This window comes from Colius striatus, chromosome 10 (assembly GCF_028858725.1).
Source record: "Colius striatus isolate bColStr4 chromosome 10, bColStr4.1.hap1, whole genome shotgun sequence".
NCBI lineage: Eukaryota > Metazoa > Chordata > Aves > Coliiformes > Coliidae > Colius > Colius striatus.
Window position 1 is genome coordinate 32352716 of NC_084768.1, and position 14268 is coordinate 32366983.

Consider the following 14268-nt stretch of genomic DNA (forward strand, 5'->3'; position numbering starts at 1 on the left):
TTTCTTGTGTTCCAGATTTTGTCCATTACCCCTATTCTAACTGCAGATTAAAGAGGTAGCTGCAGGCATCACAGTCAAAGAAGTGTTGGCCTTTGCCACACACCTTAGTCTGACAAAAAACAGGAAAAGGAAATAATGCATGACTGATGTGCATTATTGTTTTTGTACTCTGAAATAGTCCTTTTTTGGTAGTTCAAGTAGAGTTAAGAAACATAAAAGCCAGACTCGTTTACAAGGAGCATCACACCATTCATCCATAGCACCTCTTTCTGAAAACACAGCTTGTCTGCCATAACTATCTCCCGATAAGACTAACGAGAACACTTAACTATGCAGAAATGTGTCATATGGCACCAACTAAAAATAACTGCTGGATTCAGCACAATTTTACCAAAAACTGCTTCTCCAAAAGCCTGACTATTCAGTCAGATAAACCAGTTTGCAAATGTTGACAGAAATAGCTATGCCATAGATTTCCACACAGAAAGCTGGTTTGTGCACAGTCCAAGAAACTGAAGTACTCTCAGAGGAATGACTCTGAACAGCTTTGATAACTGAACAATCTCTGGCCTTGGATATTTAAAAAATGCAACACATTGCCTTTCCCTGTACTAGTGGCTGAGACCTTTCCAATGTAAACATGATTAGCTGTCGTGCCTTTACTTTAGAAAGGTGATGGTATCAGACATGTGACATCTGCATCATCCTATTATGTCTATTTTAATTTAGGTTTTTTGCAGTCCTCCTGACTGCAAGTGGTGTTCCTGAAAGACATGGGGCAAAGGCACCTTATCTCTGAGATAAAGAATAGAACAACATTTCTGCCAGTGGTGCACAAACAACCCCGGCGCAGACAGAAGCAGAAGGAATGCACAGTACCTTGCACTGAGCAATGGAGCTGCCACTCAGATTAATTCAACTAAGTACAGTTCAGTTTAAATTAGGATCTGCTTATTTTTACTGCATCCATTAGAAAACTTTCCATAGTGCCTGCAGGCCAATAAAAAAACCCAGTAAACACCTCACAAACTAAGGTCTACGATTTCACCTTCATCTGTGCACATGTTCACACCTACACCCACACACTTTCTTCTGTTTACTATATTTCCCCTCCCCGGCGATCACACGAACATAAACGCTCTTATTTTCATTTTGGAGGCAAGAAATGAAGGTTTAAATTGTTTATCAAAATAACTTAAAGTTCTAATAATCAAGAAATGTGTAACTGGAGGTTTTTAAGAACAGACGATGTGTTTGTCTGCAGAGAACCACGGGGCTGTGCCTCGCAGCGTGGGACAGACTAATCGACACTTTCTCATGGCTTCCAGTCAGATTTTTACAGAAACAATCTTAATTCAAAAAATCTCTGATGATTCAAGGAATGCACTTAAGAAAAAACCTCCAAACATTCACAAATCCTGTATGCACCAGTTTTTCAAAGCATCCTTCACAGACAACTGAGCTGTAGCAGTGCAGTGGTAGGGGAGGGACTCAGCTTCAAACCTGAAAACAGAGTGCTGCAGGAAAACTAAAATTAACATGTGAACTGCTTTCACACAGATATTTAAAACTGAGTGGCTTATTACTTCTCACAACACCTACAGTCATCACAGTTCCTCTTAGCTCAAGAGAACCAGCACACTTTACACATTTAAAAGCCAACAGCCTGTTATCATGGAAAGAAACATTTGCAATTCTATTCAAACTCCTAATTCAGTATTTTTAAAAAAGGTCAAAATTCACTCAGAAACACCTAGTTTTGAAGAACAAACCCTGACTCATCAAACCCAGAAGTATATTTTTCAATGTTTGCACAGTTATCTCAATGCAATGATTTCCCCTGCTTTTCTCAATCGTCAATGTACTCAGTACGTGTATGATGGATTGTTTTTTCTCCCCCATATTCCCTCTTTTTTTGGTTGTTTTTAGTTCCATTGGAAAAAGCATCAATGTGAAGCAATCTCCAAGTGTTGTAACTTAATACACAATCTGAAGTGGGTGCATTATCATAATTCATGCCATTCATCTATTCCACTGCATACGCTGACAGAACATTAGTCCAGCTCCAGTTGGCAGTTTGGGAGAGGTTAGACATTGCCCAAATGTGATAGACTCTGAATGGTCAAAAGGAAAACAAAATTGTTTATGAATTTAGAAGCCCACAAATCACATTCAAGGAGAAGTTACTTTGGAGGTTTGATCCAAATCCTGAGGAATGTGTTCTGCTGCTGCCAAACCTGTAAGACCCGCTGCCATTTCATGCTGGTTTACTGGTACTGCCAGTCAGGGACCACAGCTAGCAAACATAAGGAGAAGAGTATCTGTTACAACCACTGCCCACAAATCAAATTTCCAGCCTCACATGGATGTATAATATACTGATGCAAACAAAAATCCTGGAACACTGCTCTCCTAATACCATTTACCCCAAAAAGTGTTTATTGGAAAGGTTTCATAGCAGTATTTTAGATGGAACACTTCTCTTGAAAAGCTGTCACTGCTTCCAACAGTTGATCTGTTTCAGCAGTGACATTCTATATGCTGCTATTGCATAGAGTTACAAATTCCTGTTAGATTGCTTCCCAAGCCTCTGATTTAGTCTGCATGGATAGGCTGTATAGACCATAAGGATCCTCAAGAAAACTGACAGGACCTTTCTTGGAACAAAAAGCTTTGCTGCCATTATGCTGCCAGGGCTCCTACAGCTTTTTTCTTTCTGTAGTCTTCCAAATGACTACCTCTCTCTCCAATATAAAGGTCTAAAATCACAGATCTGCTATTTAGGATCTTTTAATTTCCTAGATGAACATATATCTTTAAAGAAATGCTGCAATCCCCCATATATTTGGTTATCATCATGTAATGAAACCAGGCAACTCTGATTTAGATATATTTCATATACCTTGATTTCGTGTTCCTATTTCAGAGAAAAACTGCCAGTTTTAACATATACTTGTAACTAAAGAATTTACTTTCCTCACAAACTTAATTCCTCAATAAACTTAGATACAAATTGTTATTACCAGATCTGTTCTTGTCATGGTAGAGGCTGGGTAGCAGAGGAGAGGCACAAAATACAGGTATAAATGAAAACAGACACGATAGACAAACTTTGTTCTCCATCTTCTGCATTCCACTTAGTTTTGTTAGACTTAACTAAGACTTAAGCTTCAATTTCCAACCGAAAGCTCTTCATCTAAGTGTTCTTGAAAAAACTGAAAATATTGATGTTTTCAGCTATTACCACTTCCAGTATCACCTTTCAGCTGAGTGCTTGCAGACATGAGATATGGGACTCTCTAAAGCATGATGCTTTCTCTGAACCCCATGAAACACACCATGTATTGTGCCTCCTCTAAGGTTCTAACTCAACAACATAAGCAGCATTAAAAATAGATTTCAACCATATCTCTTTCACGTGAGTGCAGATCATACTGTGTTTAACAAAAATGGGCTGCAGAGTTGATCCAACAGAGATCAAACTCAAGCAGCCGCCATAATTACTGCACTCACAGTTCCATCCTTCTTGTGGAGGTCACCATCCTCACTGACAGATCAGCAGATTGCACGTGAAGTATTTTCTAATCCATCACTATTTATACATCATCAAGTTAAAAGAAGCTGAAGTCAGCACTGATTTAGGTCACTATGTCAGACTAAGCAGTGGTTCAGGAAAAGCTTTCTAATCTTTTAGACACCTCTGTATCAGGGGGAAGGAAGGTGAGGAAGGAGACAAGGTGAAAAAAAAGGAGACAATCTAGTATGGAAGCAAACACCATAGACAATTGTAATTTTAGTAATATGAGCAAAAGACCAACTGCAATTCTTTTGATGCCAGCCCAAGGATTCCCTCACATGGTGACTGTGTTTGTGCGTTTCTTGCTCTCAAGATATTTTGTGTGTTTGTTTCATTTCTGGTTAGAAGTAATATGTAAACGGAGCATTTGTGTAAGTACCTGCTTCAATCTGCCTGCTATGTGAGAAAATAAAGCAAATTACAATCCTAAAAGGAATAATTGAAAATCATTTCTTGGAAGTGAATCAAATTTGCCTCTCATCGACATTCAAGACCAGTATCGCAGCAAGGCATAAGACAAAAAGCAAGCAAACACAAGACACAACAAGCAGAAAGCAGGGAGGAGGAAACATGTTATTTCTTCATTTAGAGAAGAAAGTCAGGGTCTGAACCTTTTTTTATGAGAGCCTCCTTGAAGCGACATGTATTTGCATGGGACAGACAAGAAGAGATTGTAATTTGTTTTGCACTGTTCTGTCTCTGTGTGGGAAGCTAAAGGATACATTGCCAGAAAGAAGGGAGGCAAAGATGTGCATAGAAATATCTCAGTGTAACTCTAAGTTAGTCACTACTTACAGCACACAGCTACCATTAACATTATATGCCATTGATCCTGCAAAATCTGTACTTCAAAAAAGCTGTTTACTTCCTCGTGTCTATTGGTAACAGAGAGGATGAGGAAAGGACAGTTTTCAGACCCTGACACATAATGTCTAATTCAGTGTTAGCTGGATTTAGTCTCCCCAAATGTAGATACCTCTGACAGTTTCCTCAAAGTATATTGCATCAGACAGACCCAATCAAAGGCAGTCACTCAGAATTTTTAAAAGCTAACAGACCTACAATATAAGTTTTAACAAGGATTCTTATTCCTTGAGATTTAACAGATACAGAAGAAATGAGGCATTTTTGTCATCCTCCTACAACCGAACTATTGCTGAACTTCATGAATCCTTGTTGGACAGGTTTAGGGTGGCTTTAGCAAAATACATAAGACTCATGTAGTGGTTCCTCAAATCCATTTAACAATGAAACATACCTTTGCAAAACAAACTTGGTTTAAAACATTTGCAACAAGGAGAAAGCCTTTGCTCTGTTATGCACATGGGAACTTCCTAGAGAACAAACAGAAGAAAGCTGCATGTGTCAGTAAAGGCAGAACTTGGTTTCTGTGATCTATCTGTACTACATGTTTTTTCTTTAATGAATTCATTCATCTTTGCAAGTACTCATAAGTAAGGTGCTATAAATAAGCTATATGTAAAGATGCCTACCAAGATACTCAACACCAAGTCGTTCGCAGGACTCCAAACATGCCTTCTTTGTGTTTTCATAGCCGTAATCATTATACCACAGTTTGGTAGTTACCCAGAGGTCCTCTCGCTTCACACCACTCTCCTTGATGGCTTTTTGGAGGAGTGATTCACAGCCATATCTTTTTGCTGTGTCAATATGACGAATGCCACATCTCTGTAACGCACAGACCACAGCCTCATGGGAATAGCCACCTCGATGGGAAGTACCTAAGCAAAGGAAATCAGAAGTGAACTGTCAGCAGTGCATTGAGGGACATACTTTATTTTTCTTTTTCATTTTTTCCTTTTTTTTTTGCTATATTGTCACAGAAGCCTCTTATTCAATTTTCATTTCCCAACAGAGAAAAAATGGGAGCTGACAAATCTCTAAGCTGGCAAGATACATAAAGCTCTAGAATGTTGGTGCTGATCAGCAATAACTCCATCAAATCAAATACCAACAATGTCTAGCTGCAGCGAAAGGATTTCACAAGGCAGGCTGAAGACCATAAAAAAGAAAATGGATACTTTACTAAGAGTTACTATATAGCACTTGATTTTCACATGGGACCACAACACAGATGCAAATAGTCACAATAAGAAACCAAATGTATCTTAAAAATCCCGAAGCCTTTATTCTGTTGTTTAGCTTCAAGTTTTTGTTGCAGTGTACAACCCCAGACCAGGCCATACCACAGGTGCAATTCACATAATGTCCAGCTCGGCAGTAACCAAAACAATGGAATCCTACACAAGAGTTACCCAATGGGCATGCAGGGAGTTTCAGTACCTCGCTCTCATTGTGTAGGTACTCACTGGACGTGTGTTTTGCATAGCGGAAGGAGGAGGAGACTCAGCAGGAAAAGCAACCAGCAGGAGGACTGTCAGATAAAGGACTGCTTGAGAGCAAGGAGGATGATGTTTCTACTTACCCTTTCCTGTTAGTTGTTTTTCCTGCCCGAGCCCCTCACCCATTCCCCGTCACTCACTTCCCACAAACAGTATTTTCTAGTTTGCTGGAGGAAATGCTCAGTCGGTTCCAGCCAGTCAGCAAAGCCACCTTCTAAGGCAGCGATTGGTACTCCAGGGCTCTAGTGCTATAAAAAACAGTTGGTGTGTGAATGGCCCGATCACTAACTTCAGAAGGGCCCTGTGCAGCCCTGACAGTCAGCAGCAACGGAGTCTTCAGCCACTGCTGAATCTAAAGCACTCCAGGCCAAAGAATAACATAAACTGAAATGTATATAAACATTGGTTTCTGTGTGAAACACTACCTGCACATTATGATATTAACAATTGCACATGGCCACCCAAACTGCTGGGAAAAGGAAACAAATGCCAATGCACGCAGTTACCTTGGCCTCATCCCCAGAGCTGAACACCCACGGGAGTCTGTGTGCCTCACACCTCATAACAGCACGTGCAAGGACAAGGAACACTTGCAAAAGTCCTACTTACAAGTAAGGCAAGCCAGGTTCTCCTAAATGCTTATCAATTTTGTCCATTCCTAATCTCAGAGGGAAAACCAGGATACCTCTGTAATCTTGCTCAACACTTGAAGTCACTTAAAGAAAGATACCATGTGCTCTGATATCACACACGTACACCTAAGGACCATGATATTCTGTTGGTCACAATGGGATAATCCCCACTTTGTGACCTATAAGATGTAGAGTATCGAATTCTTGACTTCTCTTTGTGGATTTTACTGTGATGAAATGATACTACTATATTGGTACAATTTTGACATGCATATTATAAGTGCTTTACCTTCCACATGGGAATGTTTTCAAAGGCAAAACTTTCAATCATTTTTCTTTCCATAGTCACTAATTATGGTTAATAACCAGTTTATTTTCTGAGCCATCTAGAAATAGATATCCCTAAAACTTGATTTACATCAAAACAAGTCAAGCTAGATCAGCTTGCATTTTCAAATTAGCTGTTTCAAAATCTTCATGAATGCTGAAGAACTTTAGCTGAATCCAACACTCCTACATTGCAGTGACAGTCAAATAACACCTATATGCAATTATTGCTTTATTCAGATCCTATAGAAATTTGAGTAAAGAATTATATAACTAGCATAGAAAAATTACTACACTTTTTCAGAATCATCCCTTCCCTTTTCATAAGCTGATATTGGCGCCAAATAAACGAGGTTGTAACCATTGTGTCCGTTTCTGGCTGAATGGACATTTCTAAGCACAGAATGAATGGAGTTCATTTAGAGGTCTTGCAAATGGACTCAGACTCTTTTCATGCATAATGGATTGCAGTAAGAACATTTAGGACAAACAACTTTAAAACAAAATTAACCCTTCTAAGTTCAAGGGAGAGGGTAGGAAAAAAAGGGAAATTCAGAATAATTTTGTTATTGTTCCCCATTCAGCAACGGAACACACACTCACTGCACAGGAAACAGAGATGCAGACCAGGCTGAAGGAAATTATCTCAGTTTCTATGCCTAAAACTGAACTCCAATAGTCCTGATGCACTAAATAATAATTAAAAATATTAACAATTATTTAATGTTATCACTTTGTAAGTCAACTTCATAATTAAACAGCTTTCTAAGTTACACTACTACTATAACAGCTTCTAGACTTTAAAAATCACAGTTCTTGTGTTTGTTAATGTGATTATGTTACAATCCATAGCTGCAGAGGGGTGACAAAAGGCACTGAAGACACTTAAATTTCTGATGTTTTGACATGTTGAATCCAGACTTAACATTACTTGAGCATGTTAACACCCGTACATGTTTGTGGTTACTCTTTATTCACAGAGATGCAATTCAGACTGTACATATATATTTAAAGACAAAAGCCAGTCTTGCATTTAAAACTAACATTCTTTACTTTTTCTAAAGGAATTCATAGCTTTTTATTGCAGAATTCCCTGACTGGAAAAAAAAAAGATGAATTCCTATTAATAAATGAAGTAAAATATAAATAAGTCTGGAAAAGCTCCTTCTGTTTTAGCAACTATTTAAACTTCTTTCTTCTAGGGGAGAGCATAGTTCTCTCACTGACTGAGCTAATGCAACTTTGACAGATGTGAAGATGTATGAGAATTACATTCTTACAGATTTGGTGAAAATTGGTGGTTGGGAGGCACAATGATATTGCATTGGAAAGACAGATAGGTCAAAGGACACAAATCCATTGAAAACGAGGCTTAACTAGTTACATTGCTCTTTGTCCTGATTACTCATCACTTCCTTGATACCCTGAAGAACACTGCTACCAAAACTGGGATGAGAAACGTCCTCTGGCGACACACAGTAAATTCCAGAGATTATTAGGATGGCAAATCCTTTTCACAATGCAACACCAACACTCCCCCTCAAAAACCCCAAACCAGCAGTAACCCGCCTCAGCACCCCCAAAAGATTAAAATCAACAACATCCTCCCCTGCAAAACATCAAAAAGTAACACAATTAACAAGCCAACATGCTACACCCCCCATCCCCTTCTATGCACATCTCAGCTGACACTCAGCCTCATTAAACTTTCTGTTCTCCTCCACGGAAGCTGCAGAACTACAGACAGAGATCCAAAGCACCAACAGCTTTTCAAAACAGAATTATGACCTACTTTGTTTCCCTGCTTTCTCATTCCCTTTGTGGAGGAGTGTGTCTTTATGTTCTTTGTGAAATGTGAAAGTATTATTTATCTGAATATATAAAAATGCTCTGCGACACATACATTTGGCTACTTGGAATCAATGGATTCACTAACATCACAAGAGTTCCTGTTGGCAAAAACACAGGATATTTAGAGATCATCACAGATACTAATGGCCTTCTGACATCAGCACTCAGTACTAAATGAAAACAGTTGACAAACAAAACACAAAAGTGCCCATTCCTTTGCTGATTTTTTCCTGTCCAAGTAATCACTTGAAAACTCTTAAAAACAAAAGCTCGAAGACCTTTTTAGCGATGTTTACATAGTCATTGTGTGTATATATGTCATTGTATATCGTAATGGGCTTGAAATACCTTGTTCTACTAGTTTTACTTCTATTATTTCAAAATTACACCAACACTAGGGGCCACACAAGGCAACTTATGAATCTATTGAAGTTTTTGGTGTATATACTGTTGATTTTGTGAACTACCTTATAAGCAAATTTGATGATAAAACATAAAAGTGGTGCCTATACATACAGCAAATGAACATATAACACACCTCAAGATTTATTGCTAATCCAGTACGAAACCACATGTCCCTTCTATGAAATGGCTCAATGAGTGACAATCCTTACTTGTCGTCCTTGTTTACTCTCTTACCTCCTCCTTCATCTACTTCTGCATTCTTATGACCCTCTCACAAGCTGATTTCAAATTGTTAAATGGCTAAAGAGTGTACAGTTCTAGAATTATTAATCAACTTGAGTAACTCCCAGAGAGAAAAAGAATCACTAAATTTTGGTCAAGGGGTAGGGCAAGAAAAATACCCTCTTTAGCATCAACAGCATGTAAATAATTTAATATATTCAGTGTTTTTATTAAAACTGAAAGAATAAAACTGCCAAAGCAAGTAACAGACAACCACTGAATGATCAGAAAGATCTTCTCTGAGAAGTTTTCCTTTGGAGCCTCTCTTCCCATTAAGTTTCCCAAAACATCCCTAGAGCTGCTCTCGACAACCAGATAATGTTACATTAACTTGCTATAATCCAACTGTCCTTAATGTTCTATTTTGGCATAGATTTACTTAACAAGGCCAGTTACTCTGAAAATGGTATTTGGCAGCACATGACAAAGTATTGTCAGCATCCTCTCCTGTAGAGTGTAAGGCTTTCCTCTGCAGCAGCTGAAATGAAAGTCAAGCTGTGACGAAGCTACTGTACCATTTTCATAAGGCGACTACAGGGTACTTCAAGTTATAGGATCCAACTTGAATCACAATCACGTTTATCAAGTAACTTGGACATTCTACTCAGAGTCCAAGAGTGGCAACCTCATGTATGTATATATAATGGAGCAGTTGCCCTTTGCGGGAAGGTAACCTGTAGAGACAATGGGCTTCCAGAAGAACCAGCAGGACAACGTCAACAACAGGAAGGCACTGGGCAGCCTTGACTCTCTAAAAGCTATCTGGATTATGAGTATTAGTACTTTTGTTAACACAGATCTAAGTTTTACTCAGGTAACGTTTCTCTTCTTTTTTCCTACATATGATCCATTGCTCAGTGCAAAGGGACCACTCTGAAACTGTTTTTCTCCTGTATGACTCGGAATACGCTCACGGGATTCAGTGACATGAGGAACAAAAGCAGGCAAGCATGACTTTAAACTCCACAGTTCAACTCAGGCAATAACAGGCACCAAGAACAGAATGCAGGAATCCAGCCCTGCCACAATGCACAAGGGTAGCAGAGAGCCATTACAGGTTTGCTCTGTAGCCAGGGAAAGGAGAGCCAGAATTGCTAGTTTTCTCGCTTCCTGAGAGGAAGGAAGAAATGGCAGTGAGCCATTGTTGACAGAAGCACTGTACTCCCTCCATCTCAAAGAGGCTCTAACTATAAAGAACATTCACATCATCTACTGCAAAATGACTGTGCATCTGTGATCACCGACCTGCTATTTATCTACACAGAACCTGAGAAAAAGAGGTATAGAAGCAACTTCTCAGAATCCGTCTCCACGAGCCTGCAAGTAGCATCTATCATCAGTGGGATGCTATGGCTCTGATATGGCACTGATTCCCTCACCTATTTCTGGCAGCAAAACTACACTATCGCCCAAAAAACACAAATATTTGTTCCTGCAGGGGTAAAGAGATTGCCACTGGAAAGTGACAGCTATTTAAACTATTCAGCTGTTGTATAGAAATATTTTTATGATGCAGAACTTCTCAATTACCTTTATAGGGAAAGACAACTCTGGATAGTGGTCTAGACATTTGAAAGGCAATTCTGAATGTGTAATCCATGTAGAAATTTCATAAGCAGAGCAGCAGCACAGATTTATTTAAATGCCTGTACAGACAGACTGCCAAATCTTGAAGCCTTTTCTTTCACTCCACACTTTCCCACCACCATGAGAACTATTTCTCATTAACAACCAAATTGGTTTCAGATGCTCTGCTATAAGATGTTACCTTAGAAACCATTTGGTAAAAGACTGTGGCTTCCTTCCATAGAAATCTCAAGCAGTGAAAAGGCAGATTTTCTGGCATAAATCAAATCCAATTTCTAGGGTTCACTAAACCTTTTCTCCTCCGAATAATGTTTTGTGACTAGATCTTAGCAGTTAATAGTGCACGAAGAATCGCTGGTGTGAACCAGTTCTAAATGATTTTCATTCTATTCGCTTTTTAACTCAATTGGAATTACTTCCAGTATTTATCATACCTTGATAAAACTTTTCACTTCCTAACTAATAAAGATATGTATGTACTATGTAGAGGAAAGAGACTGAATAAAAATGCTGATTTTATTTTCTTCTGTAATACATCTCCTAAAACTATTCTCTCTGATAAAGATTACATTCATTAAGGACTTTAGACATTTGGAAAGACTTTGCAATAAGTGAGACAAACCTGGGACAGTTTCTTCCAAACAAATTCCTTAAAAATTTACTCAAAGAAAAAGATTAAGGCCATGCTCTGTGCTTAAGCAGGACGATATCATAATCATTCCTGCTCTAGAAGTTTGACTTAAGTTATGCAAATCGCTTACAACTAAGCATAACCAACATACAATTAAGTAGAGGGACAGTAATTTAAAGAAGTGTAAATGAGACCATTGAGAAACACTTAGAATATTGTAACAATAATACAGAAAAAATATAGAAGAGAACTGGAATTTATTATCACTTGGAGCTTACAAGATGAAAATGGATGTACAGTAACTCATCATCCTAACCCAAGATGACATCCAAGCCGATGGCTCACTTCTGACATCCAAACAGTGGCCTTTATACCTACCAGACTATTTGCAGAATCGTGCCAAGATCCTACTCTTGCAATAGCACGTGTCACTGCAAGTGTCCCACTGCTATCTAATTGTGCTCATGAGTTCCAAGGGCAGCAGCAACCCAGCTAGCCATGGCACAGACTAAACTGAACAACCCAGAGTGTTCCTAGTCAAATGCCTTCTTCCTCCACATCATCTAGGAATTTAAAACATATTTTCTCTGAGTTTCTAAGACAAACAACACTTCTTGTAGCCCCTGTTCTCACATTGCACTTTCAACCTTAGCATAGTATGTATTAGAATGCAAAGCACTTCCATTCACGCGTAAAGCCTGGGGAACAAACCTCACAATTACGAAACTGCTGTAAAGCCACAAAGATGGCTTTCCCCTTTCTCTCCCTTCTCCCTCCCATATTGAGCATTTTATTTCACTCTGTGCAGGAGGTACTTGGCATAAACATTAGAAGAGCTGAAGAAATTTTAGGAACCAGTACCTCCCTCTTCCACGTTTGGAGACATGAGGAACTTCTGTACTGTGTACACTCTGATATGAGCAAAACTTGGGCAAGCAATTTGCCCCAGAGATATTTACTAGTACCCCTGAAAACAATGTTTGTCCAGCATTTGGTCTTTTTTAACTAATAAACCACCACCAACCAGACTGGAAGAAAATGAAGTTAGAAGAAGACAAGGAAGGAAAGAGCTCAGCAGGTTTGGTCAGGTTAGGAGAGGGTACTGCTTTGTGCCACTGTCTAGAAATACCCAGCTGCCTGGGACATGGCCACATTTTGTACATGAGAGGAGTCAAATATCTGGAGGCCCTCAAAACTCAAGTACAACTTCTCAAGGTCAGATCTACAGAAACAGTGGATGAATTGAGACAGAAAGATTTATAGATGTGGCATTGTGTTCCTCACAAGTGGCTATTAAGGCAACTTGGTAACCATGGGTGAGAAGCAAAGTCCCGGCAGAGTAAAAAAAATGGTTGAGACATAAAACAAAGGGAAGAAATAAACAGCCAATTCTTATTACAGGATAAGATTAATAGGGGGGAGGGCCATAGGTCTTGGTATCAAGACCACTGTTCCATATATTTCCTTAAGAATTGAAGCCATGAAGAAACAAGAACCATGAATAAAAAAAGGGAGTTAACAGTGGAGAAAGACAAAAAGTGAAGGCTTGATTCTGCTGCCATTGAATTGAAAAGCAAAATCTCATTTGATTCCAATCCCAACAGGACTGGAACAGTCTTTTTTGACCACAGCTAAGCTTAAGAATGAAGATGAGCAACTCTAGGATTAATAATTAAGAAGTGGATTAGTACTCCATAATGGATGGAAATGTCAGAATACTTCCACTCAGCATTAAGATTCAAGTTCTATGTGGCATTTTGATGAAAAACAAACCCTGAACGCAATGAAAGTGGAGCAATCTGATTCTGTGTTTTTCTCCAGAAGAATCCCACTTGTGAAAAGAACTGGGAACAATCCAAGAGGCCTTGTATGGTGGCAATGCAAATGATGCAATGCCTTTGTCTTAAACAATGCAATCAGCAAAGTCAGTAAAAACTTATGTTTACAATTTATTTGCTTAGATAAAGCTACAGCTGAATATCAAGAATCTTATCTATGGAACACCCTGAATCAAGGGCATAGATATTTTAATCTTTTCCCCTGAGTATGGAAGGATTCTATGTGTGTGTCTGTAGTATTTTACCCTGTCAGTAACACAACAGACTGACAAATGCAGTACAAATACAATTTACTACTCCCTGTAGTGCCATAAATTAACCAACGTTATTTCTTGGGATTGACTTTTATTCTTCCCAGGTTTGGTCTATTTGACTAGAAGCTGCTCAGAGCAGTACCTGCCTACGTTCCCAGTTACAATGCTTAGCACTGTCTATTTTTGAAGCTCTTCCACAAAGAATACCATTACGACTCATAAGATACTCAGTGTGTGTGACACAGGTAAGGCATCACCAGTATAAAGAAAGACTTGATCATTTTGTTTAGCAATTGCCTGTCCTGAAGCCCCTTCTCAAACAACTACGGAATTAACTCTATATGTTAATAGGAGCAAATCCTTAGAGAAGTTTTTATCTCAAGTTGTTATTAATTCTAGCTCCCCCAAGGGCTACACGGAAAGCAACTTTACAACAAAAATTCACAGAATATGTTCTTACCCCCAGCACCTCTTCTCAGGAAATCCCGTGCTATTTGACCAAGCCCCCTGAGTTTCATTAC

At 38.9% G+C, this 14268-nt stretch overlaps 1 protein-coding gene across 4 annotated transcripts in view; it reads right to left on the bottom strand.

Moving 5' to 3' along the window:
• LOC104553923 (uncharacterized oxidoreductase ZK1290.5) overlaps positions 1-14268 on the bottom strand; it is a 40520-nt gene that overhangs the window by 22525 nt on the left and 3727 nt on the right. For 3 of the 4 annotated variants that reach the window (XR_009819354.1, XM_062003551.1, XM_062003549.1), the window contains exon 2: positions 5071-5319. Coding sequence is in view for 3 of the 4 variants with exons in the window: in XM_062003551.1 (XP_061859535.1) it covers positions 5071-5319 (249 nt within the window). In the remaining variant the exon portion in view is untranslated. Of the gene's footprint in view, positions 1-5070; positions 5320-6023; positions 6090-14268 lie in introns of those variants that run through there. The other variant, XM_010196753.2, reaches the window with a different exon arrangement.